At 38.4% G+C, this 20,213-nt stretch overlaps 1 protein-coding gene across 1 annotated transcript; it reads left to right on the forward strand.

Moving 5' to 3' along the window:
- The first annotated feature begins 5,472 nt into the window (after nucleotides 1-5,472).
- Nucleotides 5,473-17,305, forward strand: SOD2 (superoxide dismutase 2). Its single transcript, XM_058168454.1, has 5 exons — nucleotides 5,473-5,632; nucleotides 8,661-8,863; nucleotides 11,048-11,164; nucleotides 14,918-15,097; nucleotides 16,575-17,305. Exons 1-5 carry the CDS (start codon nucleotides 5,598-5,600, stop codon nucleotides 16,715-16,717), a joined length of 678 nt encoding a protein of 225 aa, XP_058024437.1. The 5' UTR covers nucleotides 5,473-5,597; the 3' UTR covers nucleotides 16,718-17,305.
- Nucleotides 17,306-20,213: the final 2,908 nt, after the last annotated feature.

Genomic DNA, 20,213 nt, shown 5'->3' on the forward strand with positions numbered 1-20,213 from the left:
TTATAGCCTTGTTATGAATGGTAAATTATAACCATTACAGAATAAATATATGATAAAAAGCATTATGGATCCTTAAAAGCCACTACAGAGAGCCATGTTGATACACGATAGTGGTTAAGGCACCAGGCTAGAATTTAGAACTGACTTGAAGTCCTGTGTTAGGCACAAAACCATTTGGGTGACCTTGGGCCAATCCAGAAGTGGTATTCAGCTGGTTTGGACAGGTTCGGGCTAACCGGTAGCACTGACGAACGGCTGGCCCCGTCTCCACCCTATCCTGTCCTTTATTTCCTGTTTTCAGGCACAGCTGATTTCCCCCCCTCGCTGTTCTACTTACCATTGCTGACTTGGAAGGTAAGCAGATGAGCTTCTAAATGCTCCATTTTCAGCACAAAGTATGTGCTCATCGAACCGGTCATTAAACCGGCAGCATTCCACCACTGGGCCAATCCCTCATGCAATCCAGGGAAAAGGGAAACCACTTCTGAAATCTTACCAATCTTGCAGTGATTTATCCAGGCAGTTGTCACACATCAACACTGACTTGAGGGCACACATACAATGCCCCCGCCCCCAGTTACAATTGGTGAATTAGAGATAAAGTTACAATTTTGATATATTGAACATAAACTTACATCATTCCAATGCAAAATTGTACTTTAAAAGCATCAATAATTAGTATTTTGGGGGTAACTGTATAAATGATATATTTGTTTTTAATCTTAATGGTACTTGCACAATGTAGTCCAGACCAGGGTTTTTCTGAATGTTCAAGAGAACCCTAAGTTTCCAGGGGAACATGATGGGATTTTGTGAGAGACAAAGGGCAAAAAAATTCACTTGAACAAAAGGGAATCCATAACAATTTTTCTAAGATACTGTGGGAAGGGGAGGGCATATCAGAATATTCAGAAACACTCTCCTACAGAGCAATTGTGCTCATGGCGACACAGCATTGTGTGTGTTGAGAGGCCCCTGGTTTAGCTGATCTTGCATTCTGTTTCTTAATATCCTGGAAAATCAGCAAAATCTGGGTAAGTCTGACAACTTATTTTCTTTAATGATCATGTAAAATATCTCTGATCTCAGTTCCCAATATGGCACTCTATATTCCTGTAGATCCATCAGCAACTTGAATGCTTAACAGACTTAATGGCCTATCTTTAAAAAAAAAAAAAAAAAAAAAGTTCCTTTCAAGTAAAAATGTATATAGAAAACAAGCAAGTTGCAAAACGCTAGTCCAAAGATGGGAACACCCAAAGGCATTTTGAGAAAATTAAGTGGGGGGAGAGGTATAATCAAGCAGCTGGTTTGGAAGATGGTTGCCTGGCTTGAAGGTGGAGGGGGAAGCATGCTAAACAATTGTATCCTAAGAAGCTAAAGGTGGAAAAGAGCTTTGCCATTTTGTTTTCTGATAAATCCATTTAACCACACCTTACTATGTCATGCATTCAAACTTGTAGCTATTTTCCACCATTAGATATACCTAGGTTAGAGAAAGCCACCAGAAAGACAAAAAGACAAGAAAACTTCAGGGAGATGTTTGTGATTTGAAAAGAGCATGCAGCCAAATATCAATGTATTTATTTTTAAAAGCCTGTTAGGCTAATGGTCATTACTAAACTGTAGCAGCAAATTCCAAGTAATCATAACTTATATATTGTTTTGCTATTGAATTTCTCATAAGTTCATTTAATTGGTTGGTCTAAAGGCAGGGGTTTTTTTCAACTGAAGTCATGAGCAAATTTGAGAGCCATCACACTCACTCTGTCTAGACAGCCACCTTTTGTCTTGTCCAGGCAGAACAAGAGCACAGTCTGGCAACAATTCCGCAGTGCACCCAATGCAAACCACTGTCAAAATGTGCTGCCAAGGGCAACTTCAATATTTATGATGTTCATGCTCTTGCTTTGGATATGCTTTCATGTCTAAATCACTTGCCTTACCACCAAGCCACACAGGCTACCCTCACACATTTTATTTGGCCTTTCTGCTCTGCTTGAATCCTGCTGTCTTTATATACCCAGCGACGTCCTCAACACATAACAGGCAAATATAGGGATGCAGCAGGGTGGATAGAGTGAGATTGGCACTGCTTAGGATCTTGTGTTCCATGGCTGCTATCATAGAAGACTGGCTGCTTCAGTGGTAGAGTGCAGAGCTCAGAAGCAGCGACACACCTCAGCAAATCCTAGCATATTCCATTTCGAAAATGGAATGATATCCTCGTCCAGGGAACAGAAGTAAGGCTGAATTCCTTGTCTGGCCTGTCAGTTGTGTTTGCTACCATGTAGCAAAACTACTACCCCCAGAACTCTCCCATAAGCGATCATCCTTATCTGTCTCCATGAACTTGTAGGAAGCCAGAAATGACTTCAAAATTCTGCTACTAAGGACTATATCAATATTGTTTCACTTAAGCTTGTGGAGTCTGTTTCTTGACCTGGTCTATCATAAAAGTGTTGGCATCAAATTTGAAAGCCTGGTTGTGTTTTCGTTTCCCTGTCTCCTATACCCCAGCAAATTATGGTGGCGCCAAACTGAGTTTCTTTATCACATTTCTTCTATTTCCTAGACTTAAATTATGCTTCTGTTTTTATAACCATTTCTGTGTTATCTCCTCCAAGGTCATTAATGTGGTTCATACTGTACAGAACTACACTTGGATGTCAACCCTTGTAAAGCAATGACCATCTTCTTCCTGATGCTAAATTACTATCCTGCGCACCCCAAAGGAGCTGGTCCCTGTTTTTACCACACACTAATCTCCCCCCCACCCCCGACCAACCCTAAGAAATTATAGCTGCACTAGAATTTGAGCCAATCCCTATTTTTGCCATGTTGACAGATCTGAGCAGAGCTGGACCAGCTGAACTCAGATTCAGAAATAACTGGTGCCTAGGATAACTGTCCTGTGCTGAGTTAAGTTTCCATGTCATCTCTAGCAGTCCCCTAATGCATTTGTGGAAAGTTTGCCTTGTCCTCTATAGTAGATCAGATGGAGGTTTGAGCCTGATGCTCAGTCCTATACATTTGGATTGCCAGCACAGAAGGAGCAAATATGCTGGTAGGAAAAGTTATCTTATTGGCCTAGACTCCCCCAAGTCATTCTGGACTCCAGAAATGGTGAGACTCTGCAAGGGCTCTTGCTGTCCTCTCAAGTCAGCTTGACTTTTAACTTCAGATTGTTTGTTGCCTATTATTTTAAATAGGACCAGTCTTCATTATTTGTAATTTAACTACTATCCTGTTGATTTAGGAAACAGCACTTCCAACAGACTCCAAGGAAGTAACATCATTTTCTGAGAGGTAACATAACCACAGTTTACTCAACCTAATTTTACATTATATCGGAAACCATGAACTAACAATACTTGCTGGGATACTTAATGCATAATGGTATGCTAAAATCAACTAGTTTGGAGTGACATTTTTTGATTCAATGTGCTTTGGAAGTCCAGATAGTTGAGTTAATTCAGTAACCATAATTCAATTAGTCAGAGAATGAGAAAAAAAAGGAATTGTGTCTTCTTCTTTAGTTTTTTATATTAAGCAAATGTTGCAGGACTTGATGGATTGACTAAATTATGTGCCATCAAGTCTTTTTTGACTCCTAGCCACCATATAGTCATCACACTTATCAATGCTTTTAGAATAAAATTGCACTTGGACACACACAAAGATCCCTGCACATCTACTTGAATTGCAAGAGAATAAAAAATTCTGCCTGGTTTGGGGAACTTTGGAGAACTATGAAATTTTTTATTTGCCAAATGAATTAGTGCCGCAGTAATGTTTAGAAATTATGGACATTAATTTCTATTATTATAGAAACATGAATTAATTTCTGCTGTTACCTCTATGGGGTGGGACTGAGCTGCATTTTAATAACATCTGTGCAGCAAAGGTAACATGAAAGAACTTCTAATGTATTATGAAATAGTTATGCTAGACACTGAAATTTTGCTACATTCTCATTATTTAGCTGTCAGGATGGAAGTGGTCAGTTATTCCACTGGTCAGGTAGCTCTTATAATTTGGCAACTATAAGCCTTGTGGACTTCAACTCCCAGAATTCCCCAACCAGCTTATAGTTGCCAAGTTTGGACAGCTCTGCTCTAGGCCAGATCAAAAACCATTCAGTTACAGCAGACAGGGTGCAGATGGGAGTGAAAAGTTGTACTTTCTCCAGCACAAGTTGTATTGCCACAACAGGCTACATCTGGTTAAAACGTGTAGAATACAGTGACAAAGATGATTAGGGGACCGGAGGCTAAAACATAAACAACTGTTGCTAAAATTGTGTATGTCCAATTTAATGAAAAGAAGAACTAGGGTTCACATGATAGCAGCGTTCCAATATCTCAGGGGCTGCCACAAAGAAGAGGGAGTCAAGTGATTCTCCAAAGCATCTGAAGGTAGGACACGAAGCAATGGGTGGAAACTAATCAAGAAGAGAAGCAACTTAGAACTAAGGAGAATTTTCCTAACAGTGAGAACAATTAATCAATGGAACAGCTTGCCTCCAGAAGTTGTGGATACTCCATTACTGGAGGTTTTCAAGAAGAGATTGGACAGCCATTTGTCTGAAATGGTATAGGATCTCATGCTTATGCAGAGAGCTGGACTAGAAGACCTCCAACTCTGTTATTCTGTTAACTGAAAAGGCCTAGTACCGTATTTTTCAACTTCAATAACTTTAAGACAGGTAAACTTCAATTCCGAGAATTCCTTGGGTAGCTTGGTGGCTGGGGAATTCTGGGAGCCGAAGTCCATTCTATCCTAAAGTTTCCAAGGTTGAGAAACACCGGCCTAGTAAATTTCGTTCACAGCATGCTGCGCCACAAGCAAGGAAACCTCCCCCTTTTGCCTTGGCGACAGATAGCAAGTGCCGGCTGCAAATAGCGAACGGCAGCAAAGAGACCCGCAATACTTCGTGTCCAAAAGTCTGCCGCCCAGGACTACTGGTATACCTTTTACTTCAGTGCATTGTCAGAACAATTAATAAGTGGAACGACTTGCCTTCAGAAGTTGTGAATGCTCCAACACTGGAAATTTAAAGAAAATGTTGGATAACCATCTGACTGAGATGGTGTAGGGTTTCCTGCCTGGGCAGGGGGTTGGACTAGAAGGCCTCCAAGGTCCCTTCCAACTCTGATGTTATGTTATGTTATGTCTGAACTCAGCTAATGCATCTGCGACGAGAAGGCATCCAACGGGACATTGCTTGTGAGTGAGTGAGTGAGTGAATGAATGAATGAATGAATAAATAAATAAATGCCCGAAGAAATATTTGGAAAAGAAACTCCAACTCGGTGGAGAAGCAAAATAAGAAGTCAGCCACGTCCATCCCCTAATTCCTTCTAGGCCTCTGAATCCGGAACCTCCCGTATTATAGGTCCGATAAAAGAAGAAGATGCCCTCCGCCGAACACCAGGGGGAGGCGAGGCGGGGCTGCGCAGGCGCCGTAGTGAACAAAGAGGCCTAAGGCTCGCGGCACGCCGAGAGTAGCGCGCGCGACTTTGTCCTCGCGCAGAGTTTTTTTTTTTTTTTTTTTACTGCGCCGTCCTTGCTGCCTTGCGAACCCCGCGGCCGTCATGCTCTGCCGCTTGGCTGTCGCGGCCGGCCGCAGGTGAGAACCTGGCGGGGTCGGAAAGCCCTTGAATTCCCTGCCAAGGACGTGACGAGAAACTGGAGATTAGGAATGGGCAGGAGGACGCGAGGGCACGAAAGGGTGGATTGCTTGGGGGGAGGAGGACGAGGAGAGCGCTGCTGGAAGGACGCTTGGATTCGGTCGAAGGCGGCTGCCCCATAGCAGTAGCGCTTCGATTTATATACCGCTTCACAGTGCTTTACCGCCCTCTCTAAGCGGTCTACAGAGTCAACCTATTGCCCCCAACTATCTGGGTCGTCCTTCATTTGAGTTGCAGGCTTATGGTCCCATTGAAGGCCAGTATAACTGGAAGGGTCCTGCATTGGGGCAGTTTAATTAATTAATAAAACGTGAAGCTGCTCCGTTAAGTTGTTGCCTATAGCTTTTATTCCGCATCCAAAGGAACTGTGCAGCTGAAATTTACTGTTACTTGTCCCTGGCACTGTCAGTCCGATAATGAAATGCTTTTTACCATAATTTTGGAATCGGCTTTGGCTAGTGCACATTAACCTTGCTAGGTAAATTATTGTCATTGGCCAAAGTCATTGGTTCCTCCCTCTATAAATGGGAGTTTATTTATTCATTGAATTTATATGCCACCCATGTCACTGTTGGTGGCTTACAGAGTAATTAATTAAAAAGACAAAAAAAGATAGCACAAAATACTTAAAAGTAGGAAGATTAAATAAACTAAAAAACCCAGAGGGCAAGCAACTCGGAGGTGGAGATCTTCTCTCTATCTTATCTCCAGCCTACAAGGCCCATATTGAGACTCCAGACCAACTGGCAAATAAGTAGGTTAGTGCCCTTTGATTATTTGCCATTGGACTTAGATTTCCATGAATATGGTCTTCTTTAATACTTGCTTTTTGGAAGTTCCAACCCCCAGAATTAAAACATGTTTTCTGCATGTGCTGTCATTTTGTGTTAATCTGGATTTAGAGACCAAGTATAGTAACCCTGTGTTGACAAAGTTTTTCTTGTACTTTCCCCTTTGACAGTTTATTACATATATTCTTCCATAAAAGAGAAACGAAAACAATAATTGCATTTTATAGCTTAACTATGGTGCCACATTTTAATGTTTAGGGATATATGTATGTTGTTTTATTATGTTGTTTTAACTCTTGGATGGGAGCTACCCGGGCTTTGATATAAGATAGGCACCTATATAAATGTTGAAAGAAAAAATAAATGAATCTGGGGATGGGATTGCAACAGTTTATTTACTGATTAAAAACATAGATTTGACTAGAAGCATGAAAGAAATCTAATGTCAACTTTAATGAATAATAAAATTTAGACTTTTATTTTTAGCAGTAATAGGTGATAAATGATAGTCAGGGCTTAGTGTTCCTAATCCATATACAGTCCATATTTGCAAAATACATTTAAAGAATAAAAGAAATATTAGATATAGTTCAGTTTGAAAGAAATATGTATCATAGTGGAGAAGATATGAAGGAATCTCCCATGGAGAGGAGGGCATGTCTTACACTCTTGGTAAAATTAGAAGAAGCTGTTGCAGACAAAGGAATACAGATAGTCCTTGACTTACAAGCATTTCTTTAGTGACCATTCGACATTACAGTGGCACTGAAAAAATGACATGGTTCTTAGGACCATTGCACCATTCTTCTCTTACGTGGCAACTTGGCATGTATTTATAGCAGTTGCAGTGTCCCAGGGTTTACGACCTATAGAATAGAATAGAATAGAATAGAATAGAAATAGAATAGAAATAGAATAGAATTGAATTGAATTGAATTGAATTGAATTGAATTCTTTATTGGCGGTGTGATTGGACACACAAGAAAATTGTCTTGGTGCATATGCTCTCAGTGTACATAAAAGAAAAGATACATTTGTCAAGAATCATAAGGTAGAACACTTAATGATAGTCATAAGGTACAAATAAGCAATCGAATCATATTAGGAAGCAGTCAATATAAATCGTAAGAATACCAGCAGCAAGGTTACAGTTATACAGTCATAAATGGGAGGAGATGGGTGATAGGAACAATGACAAGATTAATAGTAGTGCAGACTTAGTAAATAGTTTGACAGTGTTGAGGGAATTATTTGTTTAGCAGAGTGATGGCCTTCGGGGAAAAAAATGTTCTTGTGTCTCGTTCTGGTGCGCAGTATTCTATAGCATCGTTTTGAGGGTAGGAGTTGAAACAGTTTATGTCCAGGATGCGAGGGATCTGCAAATATTTTCACAGCCCTCTTCTTGATTCGTGCAGTATACAGGTCCTCAATGGAAGGCAGGTTGGTAGCAACTGTTTTTTCTGCGGTTCTAATTATCCTCTGAAGTCTGTGTCTGTCTTGTTGCATTGCGGAACCAAACCAGACTGTTAAAGAGGTGCAGATGACAGACTCAATAATTCCTCTGTAGGACTGTCAATGTAGAACTGACAAAGTCAATGGGAAAGCCAGATTCACTTAACAACCATGTTATTAACTTAACCACCGCAATGATTCTCTTAACAAGAAAGGTCTTAACATGGGACAAAACTCATTTAACAACTCTCTCGCGTAGCAATGGAATTTTTGTGCTCAATTGTAGTCGTAAATCGAGGGCTACATGTAAATAAGAGACTGCTGGAGATGATATCTATAGATGGCTGCAGAGCTTGGAAATCAGTTATTGCTTGTTGAATTTAATGCTGGCGTTGCACTTTCAGAGAACTGTTAACTCTTTCCCATACATCATCTCTCTCTCAGGTTTGGATGTAAAACGATCAAACAAATTAATTGTGTGATATTAACATAAACCATATTTAGACTGATCCCTGTATCCCTGTCGTTTTCCTGGGCTAGGTTTTGTTTCTCTTCGGTTCACAGGTAAAATGGAAGTAATGATGATATGGGTAATTGTGGCAATAAGGGATACGTATGAAAATTTTAACAACTAAATGTATTAGGTGATAGCAAAAAATAATAATAATCCTACAAAGTGAAAATCAATGCAATTTTATTATATAATTTATTTATTGTCTTTCAGAAATAACACTGCGCTGATCACTTCTCTTGGTTGTCTGGCCTCCAGAAAAAAGCACACTCTCCCTGACTTGCCTTATGATTATGGTGCTTTGCAACCACATATTAGTGCAGAAATTATGCAGCTTCACCACAGCAAACATCATGCTGCATATGTAAATAATCTGAATATTGCTGAAGAAAAATACAAAGAGGCTTTGGCAAAAGGTACTGGGAATAATATATCACTGTATATCTTTCTGGTTTTATTCCTGCTAAAACTGACTCTTTATAACTGTTCTATGTACATTTGTTTCCCCTGTGCTAAGAGTAATACTTATTCAAGGTAAAAGCCATCTTCTTTGGACTGTTGGTGAGTCAGACCCTCACACAAACTCTTTTGAATTCTCAGAGGAAAACATGGGATACAAATGCAGTAATTGTGTTCCTATCTTCTCTTACCCAACTGGACTGCAATAGGGGCCATTGTAGAGTCCAGGATCCACATGTCAAATTTGAGTTTAAAAGACTAACATAAACAATAATGAAACCAATTTGAGGAGCTGTATGCAAAATGCCAACCTAGCAGTTTGAAAGCACATAAAAAAGGCAAGTAGAAAAATAGGGACCACCTTTGGTAGGAAGGTAACAGTGTTCTGTGCGCCTTTGGCGTTTAGTCATGCTGGCCACATGACTACGGAGACGTCTTTGGACAGCGCTGGCTCTTCGGCTTTGAAACGGAGATGAGCACTGCCCCCTAGAGTCAGGAATGACTAACACATATGTGCGAGGGGAACCTTTACCTTTATGCAAAATGAATATGTTAAAGAGAAGGCATTGTATCATATCAACTAGCATAATATATTAGTAGCCTTAATATATTTGGATTATGAGGAAATCACAGTTGTAATTTGTTGTCCCCATGGCTGACTAGCACAAGTAAGCAGAGGAGGCCATTTGTCGTTTGTGCCTTCCACTGTCATGAGATTGCAAAGTAATATAGTCATATCAGTGGAATTAGCTAAACATATATACGATTGCCCTTATATTATAGAATAGAATAGAATTTTTATTGGCCAAGTGTGATTGGACACACAAGGAATTTGTCTTGGTGCATATGTTCTCAGTGTACATAAAAGAAAAGATACGTTCATCAAGGTACAACATTTACAACACAATTGATGGTCAATATATCAATATAAATCATAAGGATTGCCAGCAACAAGTTATAGTCATACAGTCATAAGTGGAAAGAGATTGGTGATGGGAACTATGAAACGATTAATAGTAGTGCAGATTCAGTAAATAGTTTGACAGTGTTGATGGAATTATTTGTTTAGCAGAGTGATGGCCTTCGGGAAAAAACTGTTCTTGTGTCTAGTTGTTCTGGTGTGCAGTGCTCTATAGCGTCGTTTTGAGGGTAGAAGTTGAAACAGTTTATGTCCAGGATGCGAGGGATCTGCAAATATTTTCACGGCCCTCTTCTTGATTCGCGCAGTATACAGGTCCTCAATGGAAGGCAGATTGGTAGCAATTATTTTTTATTGAGGATTATGTTGTCCCAGATAGGGTTCTTTTTGGATTGTAGTCTATGTTATTTGGTTTATTAAATTTTCAAAAATATTTGTTATAAATGGTTTATGTAAGTTATTGAATATAACTCTTAATCCTAGCCGTTTGGAAGGTAACTTAAGTTTATAAGTTTATTTCTAAGGTACCAGCATACTATTCATGAGGACTTTGTATGATGTTTCTCAACAATTTCTCATAGAAGCTTTATAGATAGAATAAAGAGTTTAATAATTAAACTGGGACAGGAATGCTTTTTGTTGATGGTTCCGAGAAAAGTAAATATAGTTATCCAAAAATCTTTATTCAAAGGATGTAGCCAAGCATTGTTCTTGGTGTGTGGTCTAGAGATAAATCAAAAGAATCTTATTCAAACTGCATGAAACAGAAAATAAAAATCAATTTGCATAAAACTAGTTTATATTGGCATTGTATTTCAAGTTGCATTCTGTGTTTCATCAGAAGAAAATTTGATTAGTCTGCTGATTCTTTTTTTATCGAAAGAAGCTTTCAGCATAAGCTAATTAAAGATACATTCAAGAAAAAAAGGCTGGGAAAGCAAGTTTTGTTTTGTCTTTCCCCTAATTCAGATGTGGGTCAGGAAGCAGCAATTACAATTCCATGGATTTGGAGGATTGGAACCCAGAGCTAAAGGGAGACAGGTTAAGTTCCTAACATTTTAGAGATTTTGCTGAACTGAAGAATGCCAACACATGTTTTAACTAGGATGTGCATGACAGTACTTGAATACATGTGTGAATTCTTAAATGGAAGGCACTTGCATAAGATGTTTTGTGTTAGGACTTAATAGTTCTGCTTTTTCTCTGTTCTTTCCATCTTCAGGGGATGTAACAGCTCAGGTGTCTCTTCAACCAGCTTTGAAGTTCAATGGGGGAGGTCACATCAATCATAGCATCTTTTGGACAAATCTGTCTCCTAAAGGTGGAGGAGAGCCAAAAGGTTTGTATTTGAACTGGTTTATAGTAGTTTTTAGTAATATTGATACAGGTGTGAGTAAACTTTGGGTTTATTTTAGAAATTTTACTTAAGTTTTAAATAAAACCGGGTACTTTCTCAGTGGCAAATGAAAATCAGAACTGAATGCTTTATCCACCTCACTCCAAAATACTTATTAATGTTTGCAATGTGGGTGTCCACAGGGAGGATCAACAGTAGCAAAATGGCAGACAGGTCAGATAATTAAAATCCTGCCCATTTTGTACATGCATATAATGTGTAAAAAGGGGGCACAATGGCTCAATGGTTAAAGACATGAGTTTTTCAGCTGGAAAGCTGACAGCCTGATTTTGGGTCCAGAGTGCTGTGCGATGGGGTGAGCTCCCATTCCTGCCCCAGCTCCCGCCAACTCAGCAGTTTGAAAGCATGTAAATGTGAGTAGATAAATAGGTACCACATCGGGTGGGAAGGTAACAGAGTTCCATGCACCTCAATATATAGTCATGCTGGCCACATGATCATAGAAGGGTCTTCAGACAACACTGGCTCCCTTGGCTAAGAAACTGAGATAAGCACCGTCCCCTAGAGTTGTTCATGACTAGACACTATTACCTTTATAGTGTGTGCAACACATGTTAAAAAAGTGGAACTTTGTCCAGTCACTCCTGCCATTTTGATAGTGTTGAACCCCTACCAACACTCCTGTTTGCAGCCTTCAGGATTAGCGTGACACAATGATAATGTCTGGTATGAGAAATAATAATTATATAGATAAAAAAGTTCTGACTTCCGCCTTGACAATATCCATGTTCCCAGGGTCTATTGACAAAGGAAACTTTTCATGTTACTAATATTGGAGCTAGTTTTACAGTGTCTGCAGATTCATGGGCCTAGAGGTGGGGCATCTTTTCAGATGCCACGGTGGGACATATTTATCAGTGGTAAGTAAAATATTTCTATATAGCACTTAGCAATAACACTGAGACTTATATACCGCTTCATAGTTCCCATCACCAATGTCTTTCCACTTATGACTGTATGACTATAACTTGTTGCTGGCAATCCTTATGATTTATTTATTTTATTTTTTTTGTTTACATTTATACCCCGCCCTTCTCCGAAGACTCAGGGCGGCTTACAGTGTATAAGGCAATAGTCTCATTCTATTTGTATATTTTTACAAAGTCAACTTATTGCCCCCCCAACAATCTGGGTCCTATATTGATATATTGACCATCAATTGTGTTGTAAATGTTGTACCTTGATGAACGTATCTTTTCTTTTATGTACACTGAGAGCATATGCACCAAGACAAATTCCTTGTGTGTCCAATCACACTTGGCCAATAAAATTCTATTCTATTCTATTCTATTCTATTCTATTCTATTCTATTCTATTCTATTCTATTCTATTCTATTCTATTCTATTCTATTCTATTCTATTCTATTCTATAATGCATTACAGCCCTCTCTAAGCGGTTTATAGAGTAAGCATATTTCTCCCAACAATCTGGGTCCTCATTTTACCGACTTTGGAAGGATGGAAGGCTGAGTCAACCTTGAGCCTGGTGAGATTCGATTTGCCAAACTAATGGCAGCCGGTGATCACCAGACGTAGTCTGCAGTACTGCACTCTAGCCACTGCGCCACTGCGGCTCTATATGGCTTTCAAAAAATATAAACAAGAAATTGGGAAAGAATTTATGAAAGCAAACTAAAATATTGTTATTTTAATACAATATTTTAGTATGCTTTCATAAATTCTTTTGGTCCAATACAGCAATTGATAATCATGAAATAAACCAAGATTATGGCTTTTGCCAAAAGGTTGAAACTCTGTTTATGGAGCATTAATGGCCATATAATAAAACAAGTGATTAGCATTAGATTAGGAGTAGTTATGCATGCCACTGGTTTGAGGAAAACTCATGGGAATATGCTGCTGGTATTGGACAAAGATCTGCCAGTCCCATCCTTGTTTTTCTGATCCAAAGGAGGCTATTATTTTCCAGCCGCACTTAAGATCTTTCAGACTAAGTTGATAACCCAGCTCTTTTATGGGATTGTGGTTGGCCCCTCCAGCTTCATGTTTTACACCTCTGGAGAGGGTACAATCTACATTCATCAGAGCAGCTCTCCAGATACCATGCTGTGTCTTAAACTCATATCTACAACTGTAGACAGGTAAGATAAAAGCTGGGTCAAAAATGCCCAACTTCTATAAACATTTGATTAAAACCAGGAGTGAAATGCTCCCGGTTCAGACCATATTACCCGATCCGGTAGCAATGGCAGCGGGTGGATCAGAGAACTGGTAACAAAAATCCCTGCCCCCCCGCCCATACCCAGCTAAGCCGCGCGATCATCAGAGGTTCATTACCCCCCCCACACACACACACACAAAGCCATGCCCACAGAAGCGGTAGTAACGAATTTTACATTTCACCCCAGTTAAAACTCAAGTTATATCTTCAAGAATTAGCATCATTAATTATTCAGGGCAATTTTCAGTCTGCATGGATCAAGGCTGTTGAATCTAATATTTTAAATCTAGACTAGTTTCCGTCCTCAGTTCTTAAGATGGAATATGGTCAGGCGAAACAAACCCTGAAGCAAGGGTATAAAGGATACAGAGAGGCAAGCAGACCTAGAGAAGGCCCTAGGTTTCCTATCACCAGTACGCAACAGATATATTGTCACTTCTGCCACCTACCTTACATGGCTAGAAACACCCAACCATCAGAAAACTTCTTGCCCAATGTCATGCTCTCCCCTCTGCAGTATTAGATGGTAAAGATCAAAAAGTACCAAGGCTCTGCCTCTGTGATTCCAGAGAAGTGGAAACTACAAAACATGTTCTTCTTCGTTGCTCCTTTTATGGAGATATCCACACCTGATTTATACCGCCTCTGATTATTAGATATCCTGATTTGCCCAAATTCAGCTTTTGCCCAGATGCTGGTCATGGATAGAGTACCCCTTGTTTCAGTACATGTAGCTGTGTTTTGTGCAGCATCACGGAAGATCTGTTCAAGCCTGATGGACCAATCTCCCATAATGCATTCTTTGTAACTATAATTCATTTAAATTTTAATATTTGTTGATACTAATAGTTTTAGATACTAGATATATTTTGTTGTAATTTTAGATGCTAACATATTTAATATAGTTTTAGATTTACATTATAATTTAGTGTAGGCTGTATCCTAGATCTCACAGATATCAACTAAATTGTTCCACAAATTTTAATTTTGTCTCAAGCTTTATTTTTTTTTTATTATCTGCCTTTGGAGAAAATAGCATAAGTAAGAGATTATCAGCAGGTTGCAGAATCGCACAGAGCCTACATATGTAATGAATCCCTTCTTTTGTAGGCATGAAATAGCTTTGCCTTTTGCTGCTTACTGTTTAGAGTGGCTCAGCACTACATTAGCAGCATTGCTAAACAATTACCATTAACTAGCATATCTTTCTCAAATCTTGATTAAGAGGCAGCCTGATAAGTTACAATCATCCTGATGATAATGGATGCCTTACTGTGACTAATATTGCACGAACTGATGAGAGGAACATAATAAAATGTGTAATTTTTTTAGGCTGTTTGTATTTTCTTCACATTGGTTAAGATTATTTTGATTTCTTATTTACACCAACTCTCTTCAGAATTAATCTGAAATAGTTCTTTGGACTACCTGATGAAAAAAAAACATTGATGTTCTATGTAAATGCAAACTGTTTATATATTTCTCGTTTTAAGGAGAACTTTTGGAAGCCATCAAACGTGATTTTGGCTCATTTGCAAATTTTAAGGAGAAACTCACAGCTGTTTCAGTTGGTGTCCAAGGCTCAGGCTGGGGATGGCTCGGTTTTAATAAAGAATCTAATAGACTCCAGATTGCTGCCTGTTCCAATCAGGATCCTCTCCAGGGAACCACAGGTGAGATTCTCTAGGTGGAAATTGACTACATCTATTAAAGACCATTTTTAACGGCAGAAGGAATAAACCAATAGCAATTAGCATTTAGACTTACATACTGCTTTACAGCACTCTGAATGGTTTACAGAGTCAGCATATTGCTCCCAACAGTCTGGGTCCTCGTTTTACCGACCTTGGAAGGATAGAAGGCTGAGTCAACCTTGAGCCGGTCAGGATCAAACTCGAGGCAGTGGGCAGAGTCAGCCTGCAATACAGCATTCTAACCACTGTGCCACCATGACTCCAATACGAGCATTGATGGTTCTGCTTTATGCTTCACTAGTGAATGCTTTTCCTTTACTCATGAGAAGAACTTCTAGTGTGTGACAGTCTCACTTGCATAGCAGTTTGGATACGAAAACAAGACATGAGCAGTATTTGTAGATTCATCAAAGCATACTCTTAGCCTCCCAGAAAGTTTCAACAATAGGGTGTTCAGACATTGATATAAAATAATATCTGTTGGAAAAACTTCCAAATTGCTCCTTCTTCAAATCTCCCCTGCAGGTAAGAAATAGCTCAGTCTCTCTTTCCAGCTTCTCATTTCAATCTTGTGGTCAGCCACATAGTATTTGGCAAGGGCAGCTTTCCTTGAACTTAGTTTTGTTTTGAATAAGAATATTTTGGGAGGTATTTCCTGTATATATGAGAGAAACGTTTCTCTTTCTCTTTCTGTCTTAAGACAAAAATGCCATTTTTATAACTTTCTAGGATTAACAAAATAAAAACTCTTCTTTCTACACCTTTAAAATTCTCAGTAGCTGTATTTAGAGGAACTCTACTGTTCCCTAGAGGAAGAAGGTATAGATAATCTTCGATTTACAGCCATAATTGAGCCCAAAATTTCTGTTACTAAGTGAGGCATTTGTTAAGTGAATTTTGCCCTATTTTACAGACTTTTTTGCCACACTTGTTAAGTGAATTACAGTGATTGTTAAGTGAGTAACACAATTGTTAAGTGAATCTGGCTTTTCCATTGACTTTGTTCATTTGAAGGTTGCAAAAGGGGATCACATGACCCCGGGACACAGCAACCGCCATAAATATAAGTCAGTTGCCAAGTATCTGAATTTTGATCACATGACCATGGGGATGTTGCAATGATTGTGTGAAAAACAATCATGATTTTTTTCAGTGCCATTATAACTTTGAACAGTCACTAAATGAACTGTTGTAAGTCGAGGACTACCTGTACTTCCTTCCAAGAGGCATGATGGGTGTGTAATGAGAGTAATTAAATCTGTCAGGAAATCAGTTTATTTTTGGAAAGTATGTTTTATATTCCTTTGAAAGAAGCTAGTCCTAGTAACTGGGTGGTCAAATGTTTATTTGGGTAACAGTCCTATAGGCTTTATTTAAACTGTGGTTGGGGGTATGTTTGTGGCAATAAATTGTTAAAGTTTGTAGTATTTTTGCAATATTTTTCCTCTTTTTTTAGGACTGACTCCTCTACTGGGAATTGATGTATGGGAACATGCATATTATCTTCAATATAAAAACGTTCGACCTGACTATCTCAAAGCTATCTGGAATGTGATCAACTGGGAAAATGTATCTTCAAGATATACAGCTTGCAAATAATAGAACGGAAAATCAAATATTCCTCAGATTATTTTCATAATATGTAGCAGTCTAATTGCTAATTGTTCCATCACTGAAAATATCACATCAACAGAAAGTCCTCTTATCGAGCTAATTTGTACCTAATTGTGGTAAAATTGTAGGTTCTGAAAGTGCTAATTGTCTCTTTAAAAAATGGGTTATCTAATTTCCTGAAAGAATGTAAATTTCTAAAACTTAAAAACATGGATTACAAATGAAATTCCTTTTCGTAAGATGTGAATTTGAATGCTTTTGAATACTTTTTTTGCAAATTTGAGGAAGAGTCCAGGAAATAAAATTTAGAGAACATTTAATAAACTAGATTTCTTAAAAAGTTAAGAGCTTCAAGAGCTTCATGGTACTTAAATAAGATACATTGTTATACTCATGTTAATGATAAAAATTTGGCATGTTCATTATAAAAATTCAAAATCTGTGTCAGTTGATAAATATAGAAAGTTAGTTTGTGAAATTTGAGCTTTTGAAAGGGAGAAAAATCAGTGATAAATATAGTGTACCATGTATATAAGATAAACTGATTGGATTAAAGGTGTAATTTGCACTTTGTGTCTTTGAGTGAAATATATCCATTTATTGCTATGTCTACTATATATCTCACTATTGTATATGATGTTCCAAAAATAAACGTGCAAAATGACTCTTTAAGTCATTAAATAAATATGTATAATGCTAATGGACCATTTTAAAACGAAATAACTTCAGGATTAAATGCAAAAACTACAGGGATTGGTGTATTGAGTATGCCTGGGGAAATGGTTGTTAAAAATTCAGAATGTCACATCTCACATACTTTCAAAGAGCAAATTATGGAAAAAGTGAAAATGAGAAAAATGTAGACTTATTTAGATACAAGGTAACTGAATAGGCTTAAATGATAAAACATTGCATATAAATAAGATATTAAAAGTTGGTTGCAGAATACAATAAAATAGAATCCCTGAGAAATGGTTCAGCTCTGAGGGAGTTGAACAGCTCTGAGCAGGGAACAAGCCAAGGATTTGTTTGTGTAATGAATATTTTGATACCAGAAATGTGTTTGGGGACATGAATATGTGAGTATTTTGTATGCAGATCATGCTGTGTTGTTGGCTGAGAACCTAAATTTGCAGCAGATATTAAGGTAGATAATGCAATGAGTATGGATGAAAAATATAAGATTCAAAATTAGTGTGTTTGGAATGAACTGATAAAAGTTATATATATAAACAACCAAAAATTAGAGCATGAAAATGATTCTGTGCGACTTATAAGGATCTTAAAAACATTTTATCCATATCACTTAATATATCAGCAGCAGGGGTTGGATTCAGTTGTCTAGGACAGGGGTCTCCAACCTTGGATTCTGGGAGTTGAAGTCCTCCAGGCTTAAAGTTGCCAAGGTTGGAGACTCCTTGTCTAGGAAGTACGAGATGTGGATTTTGTATGTTTTATAAGTGTCCCTCAAGTCATTTCTGTAAAGCCATGAGGGTGAATGAGTACGAAATGTTAACTCAAGTGTTCATGCAATCTGATCATCAAACAGGGAGGCCATGGCTATGTCTGTTGCTCTTGGATGGAGTATAGTTGACTTCCATCCCCTTGAGAATTTACAAATCAGTATATGTAGTGATAGTTGATTTTCTATTATGTAAAGGTAGCAGGAAGTCTTTAATATTGCCACTAGATGGCGATGCTGTACCATACTTAGAAATTCTGTTTGGCTAATGCTTGGTATATTTAAATACTAACTAATTTGTTAGGACATAAGCTTCTATAGGCTAGAAAATATTTCAACAGATGTAGAAAATGTTTGCGTAAGCTGGAAGAAGAGTGAATGTTAGTTATCTAACTCAGCAAATGGAAAGATACATTATGGGAATTACGGCAGGAAACCTGTTAAAAGACTAAATTATAGGAAACAGGTTTTATCAATTTTTTCTTTTAACAGCTTTCGATCCCCATTGCCACTAATTGACGATAAGAAAAAATATGTTCCAGAATTGAGGCTCGTATACAGCAACCCTATTTTTAAAGACTTACTAGGGAATGGAGGAGCTTTGGATCCACAATATCTAAAGATTTTGCCTAAATCACTGCCAACAGCTGGTTCTATCCACAGAGATACCATATTATGCTCCCTATTCCATTTCATCTGGCAGGTCTGGCATAATTAATAGAATATTTTTTTTAAAAGGATCACAGACAAAAAAAATGTGTAACTTGTAACCAAGCAGAAGGTTTTGATTTTTTTCAAATGGGAGAGAGATGGTTTTCAATATCTGTCCTTTTTTAAAAATGAAATTTTCAGTAAGTGGCTGCAATGAAAGTTCTTTTTTAGAACTTCCTCTTTTAGAGGGACTGAAACTTTCTGTCAAAGATTTGACAGAATTGGAGATAAGCAGAAGATACTTCATAAATATATGAAGACACAGATTCCCTAGAGCAGGGGTGTCAAACTCAAGCCCCACAGGCTGGATCTGGCCTGCAGAGTGCTTAAATCTGGTCCGTAGGGCCGGCCTGGAAATAGCAAAGAACTGGCTTGCAATGTCCCGTTTTTGGCCTGGATTGTCTCCTGCAGCCCTTTGCTCGCCAAAATAGTGTGTGTGTGGGGGGCGGGGGGTGCACACGACCACACTGTGCCCTGGTTTGCTAGCAAAGTGCTGCAGAAGGCCATTCAGGCTGAAAACAGCACAGCGTGGTCTTGCACAGCCCCCAGTTTGACACCCCTGCCCTAGAGAGATCCCCAGAATTAGAAAAAAAATACATCTCTGGACAGCTCTGGAAAATTCCTATGTAATTGGGAAATGCTTCTGCAATTCAGAAAAGTAGGTGATTCATCTTTGATCAGTCCTTTCACAGGATTCTTTTGCCCAGAAGATTAAATCAACAGTTGCATAATACTTTACCAGCTGAGAGAATGCACATTCTGTTTTTTAGAAGCTTCACTTAGCAAAAAATGTATGCAGAACCTGCATAGTCAAATGTATGAACTTGCCATCGGTAGAGGGAGTTCTTTAGTTGGTTAAAGTCATCTAGCTGGATATTATAGGAGCTTGTATAAATAGCTCATATTTCTCTGGATATTTTTCTGTTTGGGGTTGCACATAAGCTTCCTTGTGCTGTCATCATGCATTTCTTTCCACGTTTAGAACTATTTTTAAAAACTGAAATTTCCACACAGTCTAGCATATATCTTTAAACGTAATTAAAAATTCTGAGATTTCTGAGATTAAAGTTGCCAAGTTTGGACACCCTTGCACTAGAACTTGAGGTCTTCTGAAAACAAAAATGGTTGACACTTTTTTTTTTCTGCTGCTGCTGCATTTTATTATTTTGGCATATGAAAAGATTTTTTTTTTTCATATGTGCTTTGATGGGACAGGACAGCATTTGGTGGGGCCCACAAATTCTCAACCACTTTAACTGGCCACCTATCAATGGTATATATGCCATCTCAATCACTAAGATAACGGGG

Source organism: Ahaetulla prasina, chromosome 1, assembly GCF_028640845.1.
Source record: "Ahaetulla prasina isolate Xishuangbanna chromosome 1, ASM2864084v1, whole genome shotgun sequence".
Classification (NCBI taxonomy): Eukaryota; Metazoa; Chordata; class Lepidosauria; order Squamata; family Colubridae; genus Ahaetulla; species Ahaetulla prasina.

Excerpts from the sequence above, each read along its gene's own strand:
- SOD2 (XM_058168454.1), top strand. The coding sequence starts at position 5,598 with ATGCTCTGCCGCTTGGCTGTCGCGGCCGGCCGCAG. Across the intron at positions 8,864-11,047 it reads CAAAGAGGCTTTGGCAAAAG|GGGATGTAACAGCTCAGGTG; the intron begins GTACTGGGAATA and ends TTCCATCTTCAG. Across the intron at positions 11,165-14,917 it reads AGGTGGAGGAGAGCCAAAAG|GAGAACTTTTGGAAGCCATC; the intron begins GTTTGTATTTGA and ends TCTCGTTTTAAG.